This window comes from Haliaeetus albicilla, chromosome 12 (genome assembly GCF_947461875.1).
Source record: "Haliaeetus albicilla chromosome 12, bHalAlb1.1, whole genome shotgun sequence".
Lineage (NCBI taxonomy): Eukaryota > Metazoa > Chordata > Aves > Accipitriformes > Accipitridae > Haliaeetus > Haliaeetus albicilla.
The window spans coordinates 28,098,306-28,123,306 of record NC_091494.1 but is presented as its reverse complement, the minus strand read 5'-3'; the positions used below and the strand labels follow the sequence as shown (position 1 = coordinate 28,123,306).

At 44.7% G+C, this 25,001-nt stretch overlaps 2 protein-coding genes across 2 annotated transcripts in view; one reads left to right on the top strand and one right to left on the bottom strand.

The window, feature by feature from the left end:
* SPG11 (SPG11 vesicle trafficking associated, spatacsin) overlaps nucleotides 1-2,282 on the bottom strand; it is a 35,209-nt gene extending 32,927 nt beyond the window's left edge. The window contains exons 1-2 of the mRNA XM_069798720.1: nucleotides 1,984-2,282; nucleotides 754-938 (exon numbers count right to left, since the gene is read on the bottom strand). Of these exons, the coding sequence (XP_069654821.1) occupies nucleotides 754-938; nucleotides 1,984-2,195 (397 nt within the window). The 5' untranslated portion in view covers nucleotides 2,196-2,282. The remainder of the gene's footprint in view (nucleotides 1-753; nucleotides 939-1,983) is intronic.
* Nucleotides 2,283-2,948: 666 nt separating this feature from the next.
* CIAO2A (cytosolic iron-sulfur assembly component 2A) lies at nucleotides 2,949-11,982 on the top strand. Its single transcript, XM_069798719.1, has 5 exons — nucleotides 2,949-3,181; nucleotides 6,576-6,740; nucleotides 8,519-8,568; nucleotides 10,376-10,421; nucleotides 11,514-11,982. Exons 1-5 carry the CDS (start codon nucleotides 3,055-3,057, stop codon nucleotides 11,609-11,611), a joined length of 486 nt encoding a protein of 161 aa, XP_069654820.1. The 5' UTR covers nucleotides 2,949-3,054; the 3' UTR covers nucleotides 11,612-11,982.
* Nucleotides 11,983-25,001: the final 13,019 nt, after the last annotated feature.

The following is a 25,001-nucleotide window of genomic DNA, read 5'->3' as shown; positions in this document are numbered from 1 at the left end:
TTTGATTTGTGAAGAGATCTCAAAATTACAGCTCAAATTCACTGCCTCTGCTGCCATCTTAACAAAAGTTGGGATGGGGGGGGGGGGGCTTGTTTTGTTTTAAATCTCACTTTCTATGTCAGAAGCACTATTTTTAGAACAGTTTCCTAAAACAGTGCAGGCTCTTTAAGTGGCAAATAGTATGAAAAATACAAAAAATCATTACAAAAATAATATTTCGGTCAGCACTGAAAATAAACACTACAAACTTTGGAAATAAAAATACTGTAGCAAGGGAGACTGTTTAAGAACATGTAAAACATCAAAGCTCTAGGTCCCTCAAAGACTGTGCATTCTAACTGTACACTACATTTGCTAAGCATAGAACATAAGGTTAAAGGCATAACTAGTCCTTGCAGAATTAGTAAGGAGCCCCATCTGTTTTCTTCCCAACAGTTCCAATATTAAAGGGAAAATTTGAGATAGCAGGGTTGTATGAGTATGTTTTACTGAAGTTTATTTTTAACTTTGTATCACCCAAATACCTTACCCTACAACACTTTAACTCCCTCTATCAATGTAATCTCTGAATACAGGAATGTCTCTATTATTTTTTAAGTTCATTAATACTGCTACTGATCACTTTAAATCAGTGTGAAAGGATTTGACACTTCCCTAGTGTTCAGCCCTACTGCCTCAATTTGTTTCACCAGCTGAACCAGAATTAGACCTATAATAACTTCAAATACGGAATACACATTGAAATTTACTCACTAATGTTTTTAACTTCAAGGAGCTTTTTAAGTGTATCTTCCTTACAACTGTGCAGGGAAATCGGGTTGTATTTTCCATCTTCTGTAGTGAATTCATAAACAAACAGTTCATGACTTTTACTAAGAGCCAGTATTTTTGTCTTGCCTGCTTGCAGATCATCGTCTTCTGTATTCTCCCACATGAAGCTGAAGATACAACATTCAGTATATTTACTGACCTTATTCTCTTTCCACATTTCATATGCTGAACAGCTCTGGAAGCGTACTAATGATGGGCAGTATAACTTTAACCTCTGGCAATAAAGATTCTGCCGCCGCCCTGTCCCTCCCCAATAGAAGAACATATTTCATCCCTAGCAGAGACTGCAACACAAGACAGTGCTTGAGGAATCCCTGCTTCTCTTCCTCTCAAGAATACAGGGATTTTCTATCCTTGTGTGTTTCTTTCCTTTAGTCATCCATGACATATGCCACATGAGTGATGCTCTGCTTCAGGACTTCTAGGAGGAGTAACACCAGCACTGCCAGCTAGGGAGAAGCAGAGCATATTGCCCATTTCCATACATTTTGCCTCCCCATTGCTCGGGCCGAGAAACTCTTCAGGTGTCTGTCTCCACACCTGCTCTCCTATGGAGAGGGGAGCCGGCAGAGACAAAACAGCTAGGAGGCCACTTAGGATGGTGCAGAGTGAAACACGAGACCAGAGCACCATAACGATGTTGGTATTGCTTGACACTGCAGATGTTTAGAACTGCAATGTGACTGTGGTTTTGACTCAGCTTTAAAAGCTACTACAGCAGATTAAAAATATCTTGTGATCGCTGAATGACATGTACAAGAGCTTGCCTCTGACCAGCAGACAAGAAGTCAAGCAGTCAGGGCACTATGAAATTTTAAGCCAGCAACTCGACAAAAACAGATTAATTTTCTTCTTTTTTTTTTTGATCTACTGTAATGAATACATCCACAACTAAACAAATAAGCAGGTATAAACCAACGTCCCCTCCAGCAATGGTATTTTAAGTGGAGAGCATCCCATTTCAAGGCAAGGTTTGAAAGTCCCCCTCAGTCTCCTGCAGCTTTCAGGGCCTGCCCTTGCCTGGGCAGGACTGCTCCCTTTCGGGGAGCACCCTCAGCCCCTGGGGTCCACCCGGCGCCTCTCCCCAAAGCAGAGCGACGCCAGGGGAGCCCTCCCGGCCTCCCCTTCCCCTGCTCGGCCCCTGCCACTTACTCAGCCCAGGCTCCCGGGAGGACGCTGCCCCGGGCCCGGCCGCCTCCGCTTGGCACCAGAGACTCCAGATAGATCCCACCAGGAACCAGGAGGCTGCCCAGAGCGTCCTGGCCCCTGCTCAGCCGTACCCGGGCTGCGTCCCGCAGGGAGCCCTGCGCCTCCCCCGAGAGGGACGCCAGCAGTACGCGCAGGTCCCGCTTCGCCCCCTCCATCCTCCTCAGGGAGGGCCGCCACCCCCGGCCTAACGACCACCCGCAACCCAACCTGCCGCCATCTTGGACGGGGCAGTCCTTCCTTCCGGTCAGCTGACAGGGCCGACCAGTGCTGTGGCGTGACTACAACTCCCAGGAGGCACCGCGGCCGAGGGCCGGGAGGCTGTGAGGGCAATGCACGCTGGGAGCTGTAGTCTCCTTGAGCGGCGGCGGGCGGTGACAGGGCTGCCGCCACCTTCGCTCCCTGCGGGCGGTGAGACCAAAGTAGGCAACTGCCTCCGGGGGCCTTTATGTTCATCATGGCACCCGGGGACACGGTTCTGCGCCCAGCTGTGCCGTCTGAAGAAGCTCGAGACCTGCAGCAAACCTACCCCTAATTACCATCATCCAACCCGCGCCTCCCGCATCCTGTTAAATCTTGCCGCTCTAGCTTGGAAAGTAAATCATGACGGCTGCCTCCCCCGTGCTCCTTTAGAAGCTTTGTTGCTAACCGTTATTTGGAAAGTGTGGGGGTTTTTGGGGGGGGCAAAGCCCGGCAGACGGGCGGGGGGTTTGTGCGTGTATGGACGGGCTGGCAGCGCCGTGGCGGCTCCACAGAGCCCAGCTACAGCCGACAGCGCTGCTCAGAGCCCCCGGGCAGCGCAATGAGACCCCCGCACAGCAGGAAAATCCCGCCAACGCGCAGGTTACGTATAACCACGCCCACTCCCCGCCCCCTGGGCGGTGCCAGGCTCTAGAGACCCCGCCCCCAGGCCGGGCCTCCTGGCCCCGCCCCGCGAGCAACTTCCCGCTGGCGGCGGCGGCGGCGGATGGTGGCCGCGAGGGTCCGGTTCGCGCTCTCCCATGGCGGAGCGGGAGGATGTCGCTGGTGTTGGGGTTGCTGTCGCACACGTTGAACAGGGTGCTGTGGTACTCCGGGCTGCGTAGGGGTTGCCATGCCCCCCGGAATCAAGCCATGGAGCAGGACAAGGCGCTCGAGGTTTACGGTGACTGTCGGGGGGCTGTTGGGGGGGTCCCTCGGAGAGGCCTGGGGTGGGGGGTCTGTGAGGGGCCGTGGGTGGTGAGCGGCCCTGGGGGCCGTTGGTGCCGTGCCCTTTTGGGGGGGGTTGGGGGGGTGAGGTGGGGGAAGCCAGGCCCTGCCCGGCCCTTTGCGGGGGGCCGAGAGCTGTGTCCCGGGGTTGAGTGTGTGGGAGCGCTCCTGAGGGGCTGGGGGAAGGTGGCCGCTCTCGCTGCGGGGCAGGAAGGAGGTACGTTTGGCTTGCTTGCGAACTGGAATCACTGCCAGGGATGTGGGGCGGGGAGGGGTTACCCCTGGGGTGCTGAAGAGTCAGGGAAGTGTTAAGGGAAGGGCGAGGGCCTGTCTCGGGTGCCTGCTAGCTTTCCCCAGCCACACGGCCAGCCCCAGGCTGTGTCTGGAGATGGGGTGGATGCTGTGACCTTGGCATGGTCGCTGTTAGTTAGGATCCTGAGCAAGGAGCGTGCTGAGAGAGCTGCCTGAATGCACTGCTTGACTGGTGGGTGATCTGCTGCTTCCCAGCTCCCGAGCTGTGGGAGAGGGGCTGGACTGCTGCCGGGCTTGCTCAGTCCCTGTGTTGGGGGGAGTTACCTTAGTGTTTCATCACCTTAGACAGAAGAGGAGCTGGACACACCTGGAAAGGCAAGTAATTCCAGAAAGGTCAGCCAGTTAGTCCAGCGAAATGGCGATTTCTGTTACTGAACGACTGTATTTTTGTAAAATATGGAAAGGTTTCACTTCTGGAAATGTTGCATGTAGGATCTTAGAGGATTCGAAAAACATTGTCAAGCTTCAAGGCGCTGTTATTTTGTAGGCAGTTAGGAGTAGTGTGAGGATTTTATGCAGCACTGTACATGTTTTTGTCTAGAAAGAATAAAAAAGGAAACAATGTCAAACTAACTCAATTTTAAAACTTGAGTGATGTTTAAATATAGGCACTTTGAAACATCAGTGGTTCTAAGTAATAACTTTGGTTATGAACCTTAACCGTGTAAGTAGTCCTGTTGATTTCAGTTCATCCATAGGGTTATGCTTGTGCATGACCTTCGCAGAACTAAAGCATCTGTGTAAAATTTAGATTTAAAAGGCATCCATGAAGTACTGCTGAACTATATCGAGTTCAGTGTTCCTCTCGCTGTTTGGTGATGCAATTGATTACCTCTTGGGCCCTTTCACATAGAAAGAGGATAAAATTTTAAAATAGAGGAAGAAATGTATCGAAAACTACAAGGAAATGTGTATGTGAAGATACTTACGTTGTATGTATATGTGAAGTAATTTCTTATTTGGCTAAGACTTTAAGCAAAAAGTGATATTACAGCCAGAACAATGGAAAAAAGGTGAAAATACCTTTTATTGGTCTGACAAATAAGGCTATTTATCTGTTTGCTGGTAAACATTCTAACAAAGCCAAACAGTTTGTTTGCTTGTTACCATCATGATCCTTCATGTAATTGAGGGGACAGTTACCAGTTCTTTGGGAGCACAGAACTAATAGCCTTGTGACATCTACTGTGTCTTCTAGGTTTGTAATTCAGCGGCATCACATCCTTATAATGTAGACAGAGAAACAGAGGTTGGGGGCTTCAGAAAGATTCAAGCAATTGTCTGCTTCCCTGGAAGTCAGGGAACGGGGCTCAGTTCTCTCATTCATCCCAAGTTTTGTTTTATGGTATGAGTGATGACAGCTTACTTTGGAAAGCAAGTGTTTCCCAGCCCTGCTGAAAGGATTATGTGGGTCTTGAGAGTACTTTGAGTGCCCTTGCAGGAGGATGAGAGGTTCTGAGAAGGTGAGCTGAGTACCAGGAGTGAAAGCTTGTACAACTGTACAAATGTAAGTCTCTTCCTTGCTCACAGGTCAGAGACTTTAGGGCATATCTCTGACTTCAGGCATACCCTTCTCAGACGGACGGAGTCCAGACAGACGGAGTCCAGACAGACATGAACTACGGTTCCTGCCCGCTGGCTGCCTGCTTCCTTCCTGCCTGGAAGTAATATAGCAATATTAGTGCCATGTTGTACTATGCCTGTGATCCCTGCTGAGAGGCTGGGCCTATCAGCTTAATGGCAGGAATGCACTGAATGCAGCTTTGCAGCTCTCAAGAGCTGGGTGGGTCTGTCTGTACCTGAAGATAGACTGAAGTAATTTGCCATAGTGGAGCCTGGTATCACATTTGCTTTAGCAATACAGTTAGCTATTGTAGTAGAGCTATTGGTAGGGCTACACTACAACTAAAATCACTATAGCTAGCTAAGAATACCTACCCATTCTTTTTTTTTAACCTGTTGTTTTTTTTTTTAAACTGATCTTAACCTGTATCCCTTTAGTTACCTTATTTATACCAGAAATGCTTGTACTTGCACTTCTAAGGGACAAACAACTGCATACAAGGCAGAAGTGAGTGAGAGGTGATAGCTGGGAACTTCCTAGGTTTGGCCTTCACTGTCAAAATTAGTGTTTCTTCAAGTTATGCTGGGTACATGGCACAGATGTGAATAGGCTAGAGATCTCATTGCCTTTCCTTCTGTGCTGCATTACTCAGCAAACACATTGAAATGCAGAGACTTATTTTTTCAGGTATTCATGTACTCTCTTGTGCATTATTTTTCAGTGTCCTATAATCAAATATTGTAGCTTTGGAATATTGCTTTAAAACCTTTTGCTCTATGGAAAAGCAACAATAAATGTAATTCTGTTTCATTGTATGATGAAACCTCCTTAGGCTAATCCACATCACATTGCTTCTATAAAAGGCAATGCTGCTTATCATTTTCTATACAGGTATATTAAACCTGGTTGATCCCCACATTTTACAACCTAAGGAAGGGACCATTGATACAGATAAATATGGATTAGTGCGTTATTTTTGTATTGGCTTTCCTTAAGATGGCTTCAAAATCTTATCTGTGAGGCCCAGGCTGGGAATTGGAGAGAAGATGATGAGAAGGAAATCTGGCTTTTCTTGTTAATAAGTTAGGTTTTGAAAAACCTGAAAGGCAAGCAAACCTATCTGAAATACTACATCCATGTGTATCTAGACTAATATTATATGACCTGTAGTTCCGAAGGTAATACATATCCTTTAATACACATGTTTTGATTTCTATTTATTATAACGGGATTGTAAAAATAATAGCAAGTTTAGAGCTGGAACATGAAAAATACATGCACAGTGAACAACAAATGCCTCAATTTGCCCAGTTCTGAAGCAACTTGTGAGATAATGTATCACTGATATTTACAGCTCTGTCTTTTCTGAAGTGGAGCAAAATAAACAATGCTGGGAAGATGGTTTCTAATAAAAGTACCTTTTATTAAATTCAGGAAACCTACTTTATTGTTGGTCACTTGTCTTCTGCTTTAGATATAATTCGTACTATCCGGGACCCAGAGAAACCTAATACTTTAGAAGAACTGGAAGTGGTAACAGAAAGCTGTGTTGAAGTGCAAGAGATAGGTGAAGATGAGTATCTTGTTATCATCAGGTTTACACCAACAGTACCTCATTGCTCGTTGGCTACTCTCATTGGTAAGTTTTCTATTTCATTATATCTGTAACAAGGAGCATAAAGTTAATTTTAGATTGTCTGAATAACATCAGTCTTAATTAAAATTCAGTATGACTTTGCCAGCAGTTTGACCAGGAATTTAATCCTGAGAACCCTACTAGGAATGCAAACAAACAAAAACCAGAAGAAATGTGGGGACATCCATCTGTTTTTATCAAGTTGGGGAAACTTCAGCTTCAAAGCGAAGCTCTCAAAAATCTACTGGGAAGTGGTACAGAATTCCTTCTTTATATTCTCCGAATTATTTTAGTAATGTTAAATTGAGAATTTATCAGGTCTTAAATTTAAAAAAAATATTAAAACTTTATGATTGTCTCCCTTATCTTTCCCTTACCTTATGGGCTGTTCTCCATTCCCACACATTTATAAAAACCCCACATGCAATCCAAGAATACCAAAAAAAGTTCTGAACTGTTAGGAGTTTGAAAGCAATTAAGTTGAATGAGAATCTACCCTGGCTTATTTTGTCTTTTTTTTTTTTTTTCCCCCCTTATTATTTGTGGTGAGATTACATCTGAAAAATCACATCTGAGTTCTCTGAAATGATTTGTTTAAATGTGCCAAGGTTAGCAACTCTTACCCTTATATATCAATACTAAGATTTCTTAGTCTGTTTTAAAGATTTTAGGGAAAATAAGTCTTTAATTTAATGAAGAAGTACATGTATTTATGCCCAAATAAACCTTTGCAGCTTTATGTAGAAAGTAGACTATAGATAGCAAAGCATTGTCATGCCAAAGAGTAATAATTTATTTATAGTTTGACCCTGTTAGGAGCATCAGTGCGTTAAGGCTCAGACCTGAGGATCAATGGTGTACATGTCAAATCTTAAACTTCGTGCTAATCATGTTCTCAGCACTTAAATGTCAGCCAGGTCTTTGATGTCTGTTTGACTGTGCAGTCGTTATCAGTATTGTGGACCTCTGAAGCGTAGTTCCTCATGCTGTTACAGGAAAGGGTTATGGTTACTGTTTTAAATAGCTGGGTAGTATATGTAAGAATGTAGTCAGTAAACAGGTGGGTTTTTTTCCAAACTTCCTTATCGGTACAGAGTACTCTTAAGCTGGTAGTTCTTCTGGGGAGTATTTTCTATGGCTGTTACCACTAGCTCAGCCTGAGGACAAACTGGGGCTGCGGTATGGCTTTGTCTGTGTGTAGCTCATCGTAAAGCCAGGCCTTGTGGTGAAACTGCAATGGGCTAGTGGTGGGGGTGTCCCCAAACTTGGATCTTGCTCCCAAAGATGAACCACAACGCTCCTCTGCTCAGTCTGTACGTTAGACATTAAGTAGTGAAGTTATGAGCTTGATTTGCCCCCAAGTCATTGCAGGCTTGTGTTCTTCAAGCAGTTTATGTTGGATTTTTTTAACAAATGTTAGAAAACAAAAAAAGCATTCTTGGTATAGATGCAGCCACAGTGACAGCCCAGAAGCTCTGTCAAAAATACAGAAGGTGGCTGGAAATGGAGGAATTTGTCTGTATTTAGTGTTTCCAGGAGGTGTTTAGAGACCAGAGACCTCCTAAGCTTGTAAGGCATGTATGAGCTTAACTGAGAAACTACGTCCAAAGGGTCAAACCACAAATTATTTAGTCTCCTCTGTGGCTTGTGCTGCTCAGAATACAAAAGGAGAAGGTTGTCAGTTATACTGGTGTTTTTTGATTGTTAAATATGGATTCTCTGAAAATGCACCTCAAACCTTGAATTTTACAAGAAAATCTCTTATCTGTTTTGCTTAACAGGCCTTTGTTTAAGAATAAAACTTCAGAGATGTTTGCCTTTTAGACATAAGGTAAAGTATCTGTTCTGGATCTTGCTTTAAATTACGAGTGTATGCCAAGTTCTCTGTAAAAGAGTGTGTGCTGCAAGATCAAGTAACATGCAAGCTGTGATTAAGGATGGGGTCTTTTTAAAGCTTGTCATTTGCCTATGGAGGGAGAGAATGTTGTAGTACAGTGTAGCACCTGAAGGGATCTGTGAATAATTGTGGTTCTTCCTTTCCTTTACAAAAGGCCATTTATTGCTGCACTTCTGAAATACACTGTGTTTCAAGAGATTTCCTCACCAGCTATCATTTGAGTTCTTGCTTGGTGGAAGAGAAGGTGTTTTCAAATCCAGTGTTACAAAGAATTGAAGTAATACTCTTGCCTTGGGGAAAATTAATTTGGCCTTCTGCAATATTTCAATATATCTAAGCATCATAAATGTAAAATGTTAATAGTTACTGACTCTGCTGTACCATTTGGAATATCTGAGAGTTGTCTCCAGTGGACCAACTCTCTGTGAGCGAGCAGCCCTGAAAGCAAGAGAACTACCCTGTTGTCAGTTAGAAACCGATTAAGTGGAGTTCCACTACTTTATGTAGGCATCATCTATGAAGTAAAAACTTCAGAACAGATTCATTAGAGTTTAGAAGAACTGCAGAATTCAAAACTGGAACTGCGTTGAGGGAATCTCTTTATGACCTGTGTCTTAGGAACTGTTGTATAGATGGCATACAGGCCTGACCCTGGTCAGTATATTGTTCCTAACAGGGGCCAGCCCTGGCTATGCAGTTGGAGTGTAAGAAGCTATATAGGAAACAGGGGGTTAATACATCCTTAAAGAAAGCTGTTTGGGTCTTAGCAGGAACTAAGAGTAGACTTTTAATGACAAGCATAGTCTTCTGTAGGCCTTTAGAAACTTGCCCAAAATAATTTAAAGTATAAATTAATTAGCTGAGGATTTCTGCTGTTGATTTTGTTGTTGTTGTTTTGTTTTTATAGTTGATAGCTTCATCTTTCCAGTTGAACAGTGTAAAGTGAGACTTGCAATTCTAGAAAATTAGGTAGGTAGTGATTTGTTATGCTGGACACGTGGTAACAAATAGGTTTAGCTTCAGTGAGGTAAGATAAAAGGCATAGGATTTGTTTACTTGGTTTTCCTTTGATACATGAGTTTTATGAGATCTTCTTGCAGTTCAGCATGTGTGAGGGTTTTGTTGTTGTTTTTCCCAGGCCTGTAAATGCATGAAGGTGATTTACGTCTGTTTAGATTCTAGTCTTATAATCTGTTCCCATGCAGGAAATGGATACTGCATTACACTACCATTTTTAAATAGAATACCTGTGATTCTCATTATTAAGCAAAACTTCTTAGGAATATCTAGGAATCTCTCCCTAAGGATGGCTTTTCAAGAGTGCTTAGCTTGTGAAAGTGACACTTGCAATTCTGGTGGCTTTTAAACAAACTGTTCTGAATTGTGGCCTGCAGAGAACATGTTGAGAAAGTAGTGCCAATTCTCCACTCGGTTTCCAGAATAGCCTAACTGCTATTACTTTTTCACGAGAGCAGTTGATATTAGTGAGGAATGAATGCCTCCACAATTTTGAAGAAAGATTATTGGGGCCTCTCTGAAATGGGGGAGGAGATTGTCCTGTGACTGCATTGCAGTGAAGTCTAAAATCAGCTCTTGACATTGATCCCCTTTTGTTGTCTGTGAACATTTTTAGAAGTATGAATTACATGCATTCTATGTGTACTGTACAATTTTTTTCTTCCAGTAATGAATATATTCAACTGTTGGTATGTGCATCTAACATTATTGTTCTCTCCTCTAGCTGGAAATCTACATATCTGAAGGTACACATTCCACTGAAGAAGACAGTAAGTAGAGCTTATGAATGAGTGCTGCTTTAGACTGTATGTTTGTGTTCTTTTGAGAAGTCCTTTTCTTCCCCTACCTTACTATCCTTTTCAGAAATGAATACACTGTTAAAGCTTTAAAATGAAACATGTAGTTGAGGCTGTTTCAAAAGCTGCATTGGTAGTGTGAATATATGCTGCTTGTTGTTGTTGGTTTGGTTTTTTTTTAAGCAACCAAAAAAACCCCCTGCAGTTCTTGCAGGTGTTGAGTGTTGAGAAGTTGCTACTATGCTGCTGAATAATTAACATGAAGAACTACCTGACTGGTTGATCGCTCTATCTTAACATCATCATAACAAAAACATAAGTTTCTCAGTCAATATTTGAAATAAAACTTACAGGACATCGAAGTTCTTTCAAAGCTATAGCCAATCACTGTCTTAAACAGCTGTTGAAGCCTTTGTCCAAGCAATGTCCCAGGCTTTTTTGTTCTTAAGCATTTAGATATCTTTGCATGGCAAAAATTGGTTCTTTTGATTAAGTGACTAGAAATTGAACCTGGAGAACTAGGACTACTAATTTATCACGAATTTCACACTTGATTTTAAGACATGTCATTAGAGCGTCTTACATTCTTTTCCTGAACTAGAAAAGTAACAAAAATATTTGGTTTCTGATGGTTGTTTTTATGTGACTGAGCTTTCATTTGCTTTGTTCCCAATTTCCTGTTAATCCTCTGTCCTTTGACTACTGGCTCTTGAGCACCCTCATATTCTTCTTGTCTTGTCATCCTTCCATTGTGTCTGCAACAACCTTCTTATTCTAGGCCATCCAACTTAAATGTCTGCCTGTACAGTGCTTTATTGGCTATTGTACGAATTTCAGTTTGGGATATTATGCAAATAATATCTTCCGCCTAAAGAGAAAATTGAAAAGAAAGTTGATACAATGTACTGTTACTGTACATTTTCTCAGTCTTTGAGCTGGCCATTCACTAGGTTTGGAAAATCTTCACTGCACTATGGTACCTTGCATTTGTCATGTTACTGATGCAGTATGTGTGAAGTACCACTGAAAACTGCTTCTGACTTTACTTCTTGTGATGTTTTGCAGTCAACAAGCAAATCAATGACAAAGAGAGAGTAGCAGCTGCGATGGAAAATCCAAACTTGCGTGAAATTGTGGAGCAGTGTGTTACAGAGCCTGACTAATAGCTACAATACCCACAGAGTTATCATTTTGATACATTTCTTAAAATATCTTTGTTTAAAAAAAAGGAAAATAATAATAATCAAGGCCTTGAGTTTAATACTTGAGTTCTTTTTATCTTCCACATGTTTTTTAAAAGAAATTGTTTATAAGATAGATTTAAATTATGATGAATTAGTCTCTAAAATAAAGTGAAGCGTATAGTGTTAAGAGTTTGTAATTTCTGGTGTCCAGAGAAATATTTTATGATTAAAAACAAACCAACACATATGTATTGCCTTCTGATTGTGATATAAATTCAGTTTTGCAAGTTAAATTTCTACATTGTTTCAATCACTGCACTGTAAAAATAAAACAGATTCTTGTACTGAAATGCTGCTTTCTGAGTTCAGAAATTTTCTTTTTTTTTTTTTTCTTTAAGCTTAGGTTTAGATTTCTGTTAGAGAAGGAAACATTTCATTCAAGTTCTTTGTTGTTGATAAACACGTTAAAGCTGAAATCAATTCAGAAAAATAATTTGGAACCAAGGGACTGAACTAGAACAAGGTAGATTTTTACTGGGACACTATTCCTGCTAAATATTTGCACTTTTTTTCCCTGTTAAGTACATGTTTCTGATTCTGGAGGCTTTGCTTTATAATTATATATTATATATTTATAATTATCCTGACAGTAAAGTTTTCCTACGGACAAGATCTTGCCAGTTTGATCCTGCTTTTTCTTATGACTTGCCTGCAATCTGGACAGTGAGAGAATCCCACATCCCTTCGTTCCTCTGGTTCCTGCTGTCCTGTTTCTTTTTGCTGCTCCCTCACTAATCTTATCTGGGTGCCTGTGATGTTGCCAGCTGTCGGATGTTTTCCCCCTGGAGAAGTTCCCTAGGGTTTAGTTTCCGCTGCAGCTGTGGATTTGACCATGGATTTACCTTTTCCTGAAGAATTAGGCAGATGTTCCTAGCTCAGCTGTCCTCCCAGTTGAAGTGATGTTCAGGATCTGCCATACAGCCACAGGAGGGCCTCAGTGGTAAACGTATGTGCAGGGGGAGAGAGGCTGCTGCCTCCCGTCTCATGCCCCATGGCATTGACAAACTATTTGGGTATCCCAGGGGTGCGTTACCTGGTCTATACATAGTAGTTATCCTCTGCAGTGGTTCGTGAGAGATTTAGGGAGCCGTTCCTCCGTGAAACAGTGATTACTCTAGTGGGCTTAAACGGTGAGAAATTCTTGGAGTTCAGTGCAAACATCTGTTGAGATTTCAGGGGTTTGTAACCATTTTAATAATCGGCCACATAAAGCTTTCCTGAAGGCTTGAAATGATTGAATGGACTCCAGCTAGGCTATGCTTTATAAACAGTGGGGGAAATTTTTCCCTTTGTAAAACAGTATACTGACACGTCACAGCTGCGCCAACAAGAGCTTGTAATCTCCCTACTTTCAGTGCCAAAGTTATCTTATTAAAAACCCCTTTTTCCATAAGTTACTGCACATCTGCAGAACTGTCAGTTCTAGTGTATGTGTGGAAAATTACTTTTCTTAACTTCAATTACTCAGCCAATTAAATTTTACTTAAATTTCAAAAGCCTTTGTACCTTCATTGCTCACACCGAATTTAGCTTGAAGGAAGTATGTATGTCCTTAAGTAGCACTTTCTACAGATGCTTCTGTAAAGTGTAATTAGATATAAGCTTAAATGTAGGACACTGCTATGTCCACTACCTCAGGTGTTCAGTAGAATGCAAAGGGAATTAGCTACTTGATGTTTGCATGAGAAATAAAAAACTTGGTACTGTTTCCAAAATAAATAAAAAAACCATGGACCAATTTTTTTTTAAAATCCTACTTTGGGCAAAACCTGAAATCTGTGTATATAGACTCCTGCTGGAATGGTCCATCGTGAAGTATCCTAAAAGATGCATTTTGCAAGGTTTCCTGTTGGGTTTTTGTGTTTCTGTGGTTGTTTTTTTTTTTTCAGCTGGGAAGGCTTATTAAATGGTAACTACTTCTGTAAAATAATTTCTTTTCTATGCAAAGCAGGTGGAGATGTTTTCCTATGATAAGGTTCCCAGTTTTGCTGTGCCATGCCATTAAAAAAAAAAAGTATAGAACAAGAGTGATGTTTTTCTTCCCCACTGTTTACACTTCAATAAACTAGTTAGATGGTAACCCTTGCAAATTGTAGTTTCAGTAAATGCAGCTAGCAGTTCAGTTCAGTATAAAGGATTTATTCTGTGTAGTTACTTGTCATAATCAGCCCAGCACTTCTAACACAACTCTTCCAAAAATTTTTGAATTGCTAAACCATGATGTACTGTGACACTTGCACTATTCCTTGCCACTTCTGTTTTTGCTTATTGCTCCGTAAGACTTGCTGTCATGTGTCGTATCCCAAATGGCTTCAAGGCAATGTCTGCAAGTCTGGGCAAAGGCAGTTTAAAAGAGAATAATACTTCATATAGAAGAGTCTCTATTTTCATTTTAAAATTAAATCTAAACTGACTTTGTTTCTATTAAGTATGTGATGAGTTGACCCTGGCTGGATGCCAGGTGCCCACCAAAGCCGTTCTATCACTCCCCCATCCTCAGCTGGACAGGGGAGAGAAAAAATATAACAAAAAGCTTGCGGGTCGGGATAAGGACAGGAGAGATCATTCACTAATTACCGTCACGGGCAAAACAGACTCAGCTTAGGGAAAATTAGCTCAATTTATTACAAATCAGCCAGAGTAAGGTAAATGAGAAATAAAACGAAATCTCAGAACACCTTCCCTCCACCCCTCCCTTCTTCCTGGGCACAACTTCACTCCCGGATTTCTCCACCAAGCCCCCCCAGCGGCACAAGGGGGACAGGGATGTGGTTTACGGTCATCACACGTTATTTTCTGCCGCTTCACCTCCTCAGGGGGAGGGCTCATCACACTCTTCCCCTGCTCCAGCGTGGGGTCCCACCCACGGGAGACAGTCCTCCACGAACTTCTCCAACGTGGGTCCTTCCCACGGGCTGCAGTTCTTCACGAACTGCTCCAGCATGGGTCCTTTCCACGGCGTGCAGTCCTTCAGGAGCACACTGCTCCAGCGTGGGTCCCCCACGGGGTCACAAGTCCTGCCAGAAAACCTGCTCCGTGGGCTCCTCTCTCCACAGATCCGCAGGTCCTGCCAGGAGCCTGCTCCAGCGCAGGGTTCCCACGGGGTCACAGCCTCCTTCGGGAACCCACCTGCTCCGGCGTGGGGTCCTCCATGGGCTGCAGGTGGATATCTGCCCCACCGTGGACCTCCCTGGACTGCAGGGGGACAGCCTGCCTCACCAGGGTCTTCACCACGGGCTGCAGGGGAATCTTCGCTCCGGCGCCTGGAGCATCTCCTCCCCCTCCTTCTGCACTGACCTTGGTGTCCGCAGGGTTGTTTCTCTTACATGTTCTCACTCCTCTCTCTGGCAGATGTTTTTCCCCACTATCCCAACTTTTTTTCCTTCTTAAAAATGTTATCGCAGAGGCGTTACCACTATCACTGATGGGCTCGGCCTTGGCCAGCGGCGGGTCCGTCTTAGAGCCGGCTGGTATTGGCTCTGTCAGACACAGGGGAAGCTTCCAGCAGCTTCTTACAGGAGCCACCCCTGTAATCCCCCCACTACCAAAACCTTGCCACATAAAACCAATACAAAGTAGAAGCAATTTTTTTTTTTTCCTTTTCAAAAGGAAAAAAACCAAAAGCAAAGGATTTTTAACTATTAATGATTTCTGGATAGAAGGAAATGAGCAGAGCTGGAAGTGTTTTGAAAGTGTTTCCCACGAGGGGGAGCACTGAGAAAAGATCATAGAATCACAGAATGGTTTGGGTTGAAAGGGACCTTTAAAGATCATCTAGTCCAACCCCCCTGCCAGGGACAACTTCCACTGGACCAGGTTGCTCCAAGCCCCATCCAAACTGCCCTTGGACACTTCCAGGGATGGAGCATCCACAGCCTCTCTGGGGAACCTCTTCCAGTGTCTCACCACCTTCAGAGTGAAGAATTTCTTCCTTATAGCTAAACTAAATCTACCCTCTCTTAGTTTAAAACTGTTACCCCTGGTCCTATCACTTCAGACCCTGGTAAAATGTCTCTCTCCATCTTTCTTATAAGCCCTCTTTAAGTATTGAAAGGCTGCTCTGGAGCCTTCTCTTCTCCAGGCTGAACAACCCCAACTCTCAGCCTCTCTCCACAGGAGAGGTGTTTTAGCCCTCGGATCGTTTTCATGGCCCTCGTCTGGACCCGCTCTCTGCATTCTGGAGCTTTCAAAAAAACCTCTGCTCATGTTCCTTCTTTTTATTTTCCCCTTTTACTTCCTTAAAATCCATTCTTTTCACCTCAAAGGGAAGCCTAGCACACGCACCAGCAGCCAAACCCAGGGCTGTATCCCAGGTTGCGGCGTGGTGCCGGCACAGAGGATGCCTGAGAGCTCACGGGCTCCTGGCAAGTGTCAGGGCAACCACAGCTCAAAAGCTGTTATTATTTGCTATTTGTCTTTGCTTTTTGTGGGCTGTTTAATAACAGTCCAAGATGGAAATATATGGGGCAAAGATAATTTTCTTTATCAGAATTCCAGGTTACACTGGTTTAAAGCTGCCATTAGAGACTGGGAGTTGTCCCTCAGAGCTGTCTCTTTATCTTCTAATTCCACATTTTACATTTTTTTGCCTTTAAGCAGAAACTTTTTCAGAAAAGTTTCATCCCTTGAGAAAACTTGTTTGTTACTGCCAGACATCCCAAAATAGCACTTACATGCCTTTTTTCTCTTTGTCTCCTGCCATACCAAAACTCCTGGGTTTGATCTTTCATGCTGATACTCTGGGAACTAGATGGGAGAGGTCAGTTTTCATGTCCGAGACTCAAGCAAAGAAGCAAAACCATAAACCCTCTTATGTGTTTGTAGTAAGAGATGTATTCAAGAATACCAATTTTGTAGACGGATCTGGATTTGTATCATCACCCACATTTTAGAGTGGTTCTGTCTGTGGTTCAGCATGCTGCAGATGTAAATTGTACTCCAGAAGTACATTTTAAGTATAAAAGTGAAATGCTTCTGATGTTGGGAGTTGTTTGGATGCGAAGGTCTCCTTCTACCACTGCTCTTTGGGTGGCTTTGCTGAAATCTCTGTGGCAAAACTACTTGCATCAAAGTGCTGGTAATTTACAAGACAAATTTTGATTAGTTACTCTAACCAAGCCTTTTTTTTATCTTTCTGATATTTTAAAGCATTATTTTAAAATGTTATTAGGACAAGAAATGTAAACATAACTGTTTGCTTCAGTTGGTATTCATTAGATGAGAATATTTTTTGTCCTGGGTGGATTTTCATGAAAATACTTCCTTAAGTATTGTATGAGGATGTCATTTAAAACTGTCTGAATAATCAATGTCCTGCTGTAGTAGGTCTATAAACTGAATGGAATTTCTTTTCCACTTGATAACAGTTTATTTTTTTAAAAAGCAAGAAAGTTAATAGTTGCGTAGCATAATACATCATTTTCCTGACATTTCCATGAGCTGTTGCAGCTTCTTTCCGATGGATCTACTCCCACATAGAAAGCATCAAGAGAAAAATAAGAAATCTTGTTTTGATTAAATGTTCCTTGTGTCAGGCAAGTATGCGCTCATGCAGTTACTGTGTAAGGAGAGACACTGCTTTGTCAAGATTCATAAAAAGAAGGAAACAGGCAACAGTTTCAGCCACTTTACACTGAAATGAACTCAGAGCTTTAATTGCAATGTATCTGGGGTTGTCCACTTCCCCTACTGACCCCAGAAAACAGTTACAGGAGGGAAATAATACCTCTAAAATAATGGTTTTACACCGAGTAGGAGGGTGAAGAGAGGTTTTGCATTTCCCCACCAGTGCTGAATCGTGTGGCACCTGCTTCTGCATCACCTGGTGTGCCCATGTGGCTGGGCAGCATCTGTCCATTCCTCCCAATGGGGGCTGTGTGCTCCTCGAAATGCACCGTGTGAGCTTATTCTCCCGTTGGGAATGAGCCCTGACACCTTCTCACAGGGAGCTCGCCGTGGTGCAGGACAGCAGCGCTGCACACAGCCGTCCATACATGCACCGGGCTTTGACGGCGGTGGGCATGGGGGCTGAATCCCATCCCATCCCATCCCATCCCAGCTTTGCACTAGGGTCATCGTGCTGATGTCCATAAAGATCCACCTTAGGACTTTCCTGCAAAATCAGCAGCAGATCCCTGACCAGTCCCTTGAGTACCTAAATCATAGAACAAAGGGAAATGGTGTCTCAGTGGCGAGGGAAAGCCATAAAGGTATTGCTTGATGGCAGAGGCTGTCATCGCTGAGTGTCTGGGAAGGGATTAATGGCAGCCCTGGAAGGTGCAACTGCTTTTCCTGTTCCTTACTCGATTTTGCCACAGTTCAGAGAGAGCTGTTTGATAGATCAGTTTTCATTTGAATGATATGTCCCAGAGGAAGCTTCTGCTAAACTAGTTTTCAAAGGATGAAAGTCTGTGTGCAGGAGGGAGGGCTCTGTCCATACCCATGCAGTTTGCATTGCAGAATTGCTGGTGCCTGTTGTGTGCTTAAAGCCTACTGACCACGAGCAAAGCCTCCCGCAAAATTCGGCAGGCTTTGGGAGGGTAATTTCTGCTCAAATTACACTAGCTCTGTTCCAATTTAAATGTTAGTGTATCCTTCAAAACACCATGAGAAATACCCTGGGAAAAGGAAAAGGCTTTTCTGGGGGAGGGAAATGGCAATGATTCACTGTATTTCTCTAGAAATTTAATCCCAAGAGGGTTATCTTATTCCATTTCCTGATCTGACACAAAAATGCTCCAAGTCGTGCTTTCAGAGTCTCAACCCGTTTCAAATAACCTTTAATTTAAATAAACAGCTTCTGGATTGTAATAAGATAAGTGAGTGTGAGATTTGCACATAAAAGCCTGAGGGCAGCAGGTGACTGCTGTTCTGTGTCTCTGCCCATAGGCACTTGGAACCCCTCTGTAGCCCCCAGCCTCCACGCTGCTAATGGTATCAGGCCAAAGATGGCTAAAATATTTTTAAATGCCAATATGGAACTTCAAAGCTTTATTTCTCCAGTGGCAGTGCTGGTTTCAGCTGCTTCGGACATCCCTGAAGCTGCCGGCCCCGTAGGCTATTTGCCTCAGGATGAGTCTGGCAAAGCCTTACAGCTTCCCTGGGGGATGGATTTGGTTGCATAAAAGCAGGAACTGGCTTGTGTTTCAGCTGCGATCGCTAACTCCTGCTTAGGCACAGTGATTGACAGAGCTTGTGAGGTGAGTTTTTAAAAACTTTACACTTGTAGGAGGACAAAACTGCTGCCTGGAGGAGGTCTTCAGCTCTGAAGAGCCAGTTGTTTTCGAAGCTTTATGCAAGGGAGTTTGTTGGTGTTACTGACACCCAGATAAAGTGACAAGGGAGATGTCTGCTGCTTGTTTAGCTTCTTGAGAAGTGTAGGACTATTTCAAATTACTAAAATGACTAAAAAGGATTTTTCCAGGTTATGTTTTGCTTGACAGATGATCAAAAGATGCAATTTTCTAGAAATACTATATAGCTGAGGTCTAACCAGGCCAGCAAATGTAGCTGTGGCAAAACATAATTTCAGAGATATAATGTCATTTTTGGTAACAGCTTTGCTGTATGCCCACAGGGTTTCACCGCTCCCCAGCACAGACTTGTGTTACAGAAAGTGTATCAGGCAGCTGCCTAGAGGTACCAGGGATGGGCTGTCTTAAGCAAGGTATGTGAGCAAGTCCTCCTGGTGCTGGCAGAAGATGAAGCAATGAGTTATTCTACCCAAGGCCTTAGGAAACATTTGATTAAGCAATGAATTTGCAGCGGACCAAAAGTGAGAAAACCCCATATAAAGAGAATTGGAGAGGATGCAGGCAGGGATTGCGCCTGTGCCTATCAGACCTGGAAAACTGCCAGGGAAGGACTTTTATCAAAAAAGAACCATATCCTTGGGTCAGAAAAAAAGCAATTCAGGAAAAGCAAACTTGTTTTTTAACTTACAATTTAACTCCTTCCACTTCCTTCTCTGACAGGAGAAAAAAGCATCCCTGCACAGAGTGTATTTTAATGCTCAGGCAGCTTGTCTGACTTTCTGAAATCTGAGGGAAGGAACAAGTGTGCATCACTGTATCGGCACAATGGGGGCACACGTCCTGCATTATAACCTTACTGTTATGAAGAGGTTACTATAGGCAAATAATTAAATGAACCTGCAAGCTTGAGCTGGCATTATCTGTCAGCTGTTTTCCTGGAACTTGCTTTTTTTTGCTTTCCAGCGAGGCAGTTGGTATTTTCTTTTCAGAATGAAGATATCTGCTAGGAGCAATGAGGTTTTGTAAAATACTGCAACCATGAGATATGCAGCTGCTCTTCTCGGATGAGTTGCCTGGTAACTTGCTGGGTGCCTGTGTACAGCCTCAGGTTGCACCACTGAAATGGCATTCCCATCTCAGACAAAAGCTTTGCCCTTGGTGGACAGGGAATAGGATGCTTCGATGACCATGAGAGGACTTTTTTCTGTTTCTGCAGGGCCTTGAGATCATTAGCACTGATGGCTTTGCGCTGGAGCATGGAGGCTAACCTTCTTCAGAGCAGCAATTCAGTAAAATGGAGCTGACCTCAAAAGCAGGTCTCTGAAACCAGGAATATTCCCAGTTCCTCAGGGAACGGGTCACTCCTGGGGGGGCTGGGAGGTGGCTCCACAGGGCTGAGCTCCAGCAGCTCAGGAGGCAGCTCCAGAGCTACTGCACTTGTCAGCATTTCCATTTAAATTGGGGTGAGGAGCTTTGTCCCTGTTGCTGCTGCCCTGCAGACAGGGGTGAGCAGAGGCTTTGCTGCACTCGCACCACAGCCACAGGGTTTTGGGGTCACCATGTCAATGAAGCCGTACTGCGTGACGGCAGAGAAACTGCCAGCGAGCAGGCCACAGCATCTGTGTGCAAGTGGAGGGTGGTATCAGGCAGGATTTTAGGTGCCTGAGGACCATCCGATGTTTCTCCAAACCTGGGAAGACAGGCACGTGTCACCTGTCCTCACTTCCTGTCACCAAGTAATAAAATTGCCCCTTCATATTATTAATATTTTGCATTTACAATAAGGAAAAACAACTGCAGAGGGCACCAGCAAGCCACAGAGCGATATTACAACCAGCAACTGTCATCTGCTGGGTGAGAAGCATCCCTGCCCTGCGCTCCCGGGGCCCGGGTCCGCACCTGGGCACCCTGTAAAAAGCTGCTCATCTCAGTCTGCACGCTCTCCCAAGTCCCCAGCCGGGGCTGCCCAGGTCCCGGGCAGCAATCTGGCACCAGGCTAGTGTCTTGTGGTTGGAGAGCAGTCAAAGTGTTTGTTGGAGAAGCTCTGGACAAGGTGGGAAGCAGAGGAGCCAACGCTGGCAGTGCCTCATCTGAGCTGCAATGGTTTCTGTAGGGTTTCGGCTCTCCCCGCTCATGGTCATCACAGGGGAGCCACGTTTCACGGCAGCAGTGTGGGCACCTGGGGTTAAACCTCTGCCAGAGGCTCAGGGGGAATCTGGGAAACATCTGCAGGGATGTGAAAGGAAGCAGAGCACAGCAGCCCCCCGCAACGCATGGAGCCGTGGGGAACTCAGCCAGGGGGATGTTAGTGCAGCACCTTCATCTCTCATGTGGCACCTTCATCCCTAGTGCAGCACCTTCATCCCTTGTGCGGCACCTTCATTCCTAGTGTGGCACCTTCATCCCTCCTGCGGCACCTTCATCCCAGTCAGATCACCCACCTGGCAGGAGGGGAGCTTCCCACAGCCCAGGTTTAGCTCCTGCCCCATGGCTCTGCCTTGCCCAGCGCAGCCTCAAACTGCAGCGTAAGCCCGGAGGCAGGCCATTCTCCACCTCCAGTTCCTCCAGAACAAGCCAGCATCGTCCTTTTGCCCTTTTGCCAGGCTCCTGTTGCATGCAAAGGGATTTATAGCAGCTTCTGTTTTTCCAGGCAGGGCACAGCAGACTTGAAATCATGTTTCCAATCCCAGATCACCGGGCTGTAAGTCCTTGCAAGTGAGGTGTAAGCCATGAGGTAAAGGGACTGTTTGCTTCCTCTCTTACTGCTTACACCCGGGAGGTCTTGCCCGGCTTTGATGGCAGCAGGGCTGTATAAATGGATCATGGGGCTTGTTTGCAAAAACTTTACATGGAAGTGTAACTAGTAGTCACTACAGATGGCAACAGAACAGTTGCATATAGAGGCAGAGCTATTTTTAGCATATAGATATTTCTAAATATTTACCTCCAGTCATGCTGAGCTTTCCTTAAAGCACAAATGCAGGTCAAGAGCTAATCCAGCCACTGACTTGGGCTGTATGGCTCCTCCCTCTCTTTCTCCCTGCTTTCAACACACATGCAAAACAGCTTTATTTAATTTCTCAACAGAATTGTTTGGTCTGGGTGAGCAAAGCATGCCATACCTTGGTACCAGCTATGCGGCCAAGGAACGAGGCGGCTTATTTCTCTCCCCTTGCTTTCCTCCTCCTGTTCTCTGCTGCTTTACTTCCCACTGGGAATGTCCCTCTCTCTGCCCACTGCCTGCAATGGGCAGCGCCGGGATGGCCATGACCTACTGGAGCACTTGCTGGGGTTCAGCACCCCAAAGCGGTTGGACGATGGCTGTTCCCCTGCCTAAGCTCCCCACCCTGAGCAGCTGACAGTGACCAGCTGCCATATAAAAGCCACAAAAAGATAAAACAGCTAAATTCTTCAAATCCTTTTCTTGCTGTCCTGCCTTGGCTTTCCTGACTCTTGAGGCTGTGCTTGTGAAGCCTTTGTGTAGCACAAGAGCTAGGGGTTTTAAGAACAAGAGAAAATAAAAACATCTCTTATTCTTAGCTGAAGAGGCATGGACGGGTGTTGTGAGCTATTCCTGGTCCGTCTGGACTTTGCTGCATCCTTGTGTGCTCAGGTCACCAGCAGGACCATATCCCTCATTGGCCATTGCAGCTGATGAAGGTCTGATGACCCCTCTGGCTCTTTGGGGATTAAAATACTCCAGCTGACATCATCTGGTCCGGACAGAAGCACTTGGGTAAGATTTGAGAGCCTGCAAAACACAGGTGCTCTGACAGGGTGACCCAACTGCTTCTTGAGATGCGGAAGCATTTTAGGTGGTATTGTTAATAAGGGACACAAACAACCTCCTCCATAAAATGCCTGCTGCTTCCCAATTAACGAGCTCTCAGTTCCTTCCTGTCTCCAGCTCTGGAAATGTCTGGAGGTGACCAGGGGAGGCACAAAGTCTGATTTCTAATCCGAAGCCAAAAGCCTCTGGCTCCTCTCAGAGAGGCTTTCAGGAGATCCCAATGAATAAATAGAAGCAACAGCAAAACACAAGCTACAGGTTACTGCCCCAACACCTTCCTTGTGCAGGTTCTCCTGCAACGCTGCAATCAGGAGGGGTCTCAAAGTGTTTGCGAACACCATCCTTCTGCTGCTTACCAGGATGCTGCTGCCGGTCACCCATCTCCCGGTCACCCATCTCCTAGTCACCCATCTCCCAGTCACCCGTCTCCCCATCACCCATCCAAGGTGGCTGTTTAAAATGTTCCCTTTCCTTCTTTTCCCCTGGAAAAAGAAACCCTGCAGGACAGCCCTACCCATCCTCAGGCAATTGCAGCCCAGCACTGGCTGTGGGGCTGGGGAGTGCCCCAAACTTCTTCCCATCATTGGCAATGCCGATGCCAGCGCTGAGCGCCTGCTGTGCCCCCACAGCCTCTCCCTGCTGCCCAGGCTGAAGCCACCAGGCTTGCCGGCATGTCCCCAGCTTCAGAGTGTCCATGTCTCATTTGGTTTTCCAGGTCTTCCCTCACATGGGGAATCCTCCCCAGGGGAGCTGGCTGAGCTCAAGTTTCCACTGATGAACATCTGTGAGCTGCTTCCTTCGATTAAGCTGTGCTGACAGACAAGACCTTGGGCTCACCTTTTAGAAAGTTATTTTAGTTACATCTAATAGTTCTGCTTGGCATTACCTTTCCAAATCTCTCCTGTCCCCTGTCCCACCATCACCACATGGGGACAAGCCTTGCCCAAACCCTGGAGCAAGTAATGACACAGACTTTGTAGCTGCAGGGCAGAGTGTTCCGTCTGACCACCCTTCTTTCCTCTTCCCCTGGTTTAACACCACCAGCCTTGGTCTCCTTTTATAGTCAGGAGCCTTCTTCACAAATTTCGCACTGGATTGTAGCCCAGTTCTTTCCCACGTTGTTTGTTGCCCACTAAAAGGGAGCTCTCACACCTTGCAAAATTTTTTCTTAAATCACGCCTGCCACCTGTCTCCAGAAACTGGGCTGGATCCAGCTGCCCTGACAGACACAGTGCAGAGATGGGTGATTTAATCCTACCTCTGATAAGGATGGGGGTGAGAAGAGGCTATTAAAGATTCTGGACAGAGGTGGGAACCCTGAGCATGGGCAGCCTTGACTGGCATCTTGATGTCAATGGTTTGCATGGGTGACCTGTAGCAAAATCAGATGTTTATAAATAAAAGCACAAACTGAAAGCCCACAGGGAAACAGAAAATATTTCAGGGAGGTTTTATATTTACAATTGGTCCTGAAAAAAACTAGGCAAAGTCCTTTGGAAGTTCAGTTTCATGGATGTCAGGACAGCTTGAACAGGAGCCACAGTTGCAGGCTGGAGAACAGCAAAATCTGGGAGGAAAGGTCTTTCATTTAAGTCAATATTTCTGTAATGAAAATAGTCAACTCACCAGGTTTAAATATTACCCTGAAGGAGCAGGTGGCCTGCCTAAGGGGGTGAGTTCACCCTGTGTTTGCACTAAACTTAAATTGTCTTCTAGTTTGGTCCAAGTCACCCGTATAGCCCCTGTGCATCCAGAGCTGCTCAAACAGCCTCCAGCTACCAAACCACATTCTAGCAAAATTAAAACCTGCACTTTAGGGTTGATTGGCTCCAGAATCACATTATTTTTTAAATTAACTTCATCAGCAATTTCTCAAGAATGAAGCCTGCACAATGTCAGGGTTTTCCCTTGTTCCAAATCCACCTTCTATGGATTTATCTTGTGCTGGTCCAAAAAACGGCAAGTGAAACTTGTGAGCAATTCTTTCCCTGTTTGGTAACTACCATCTGGCGATTACAATAGATTTCAGGAAACTTAGATGAAATCCTCTTTTAAAAACATTTTGTTTGTTCTGTTTCCTCTGTGGAAAATATAGGAAAAAAACTACTTAGGGGTGTCTGTCAGAGTCTGGTGCTGGGCTTACGGGGGGGGCTGGGGTCAGCAGGGGGATCTGGGGGCACAGGGAAAGGAGTCGGCGAAGGAGGCTTGGACAGACCACGGCTGCATTTGTTTACTAAAGCAACTCCACCTGACTTCCAAGGCAGCT

Coding starts and splice junctions, on each gene's coding strand:
- CIAO2A (XM_069798719.1), top strand. CDS start 3,055: ATGTCGCTGGTGTTGGGGTTGCTGTCGCACACGTTGAACAGGGTGCTG. Junction 6,741..8,518: donor CTCGTTGGCTACTCTCATTG/GTAAGTTTTCTA, acceptor TTTGCTTAACAG/GCCTTTGTTTAAGAATAAAA. Junction 8,569..10,375: donor GTTTGCCTTTTAGACATAAG/GTAAAGTATCTG, acceptor TCTCTCCTCTAG/CTGGAAATCTACATATCTGA.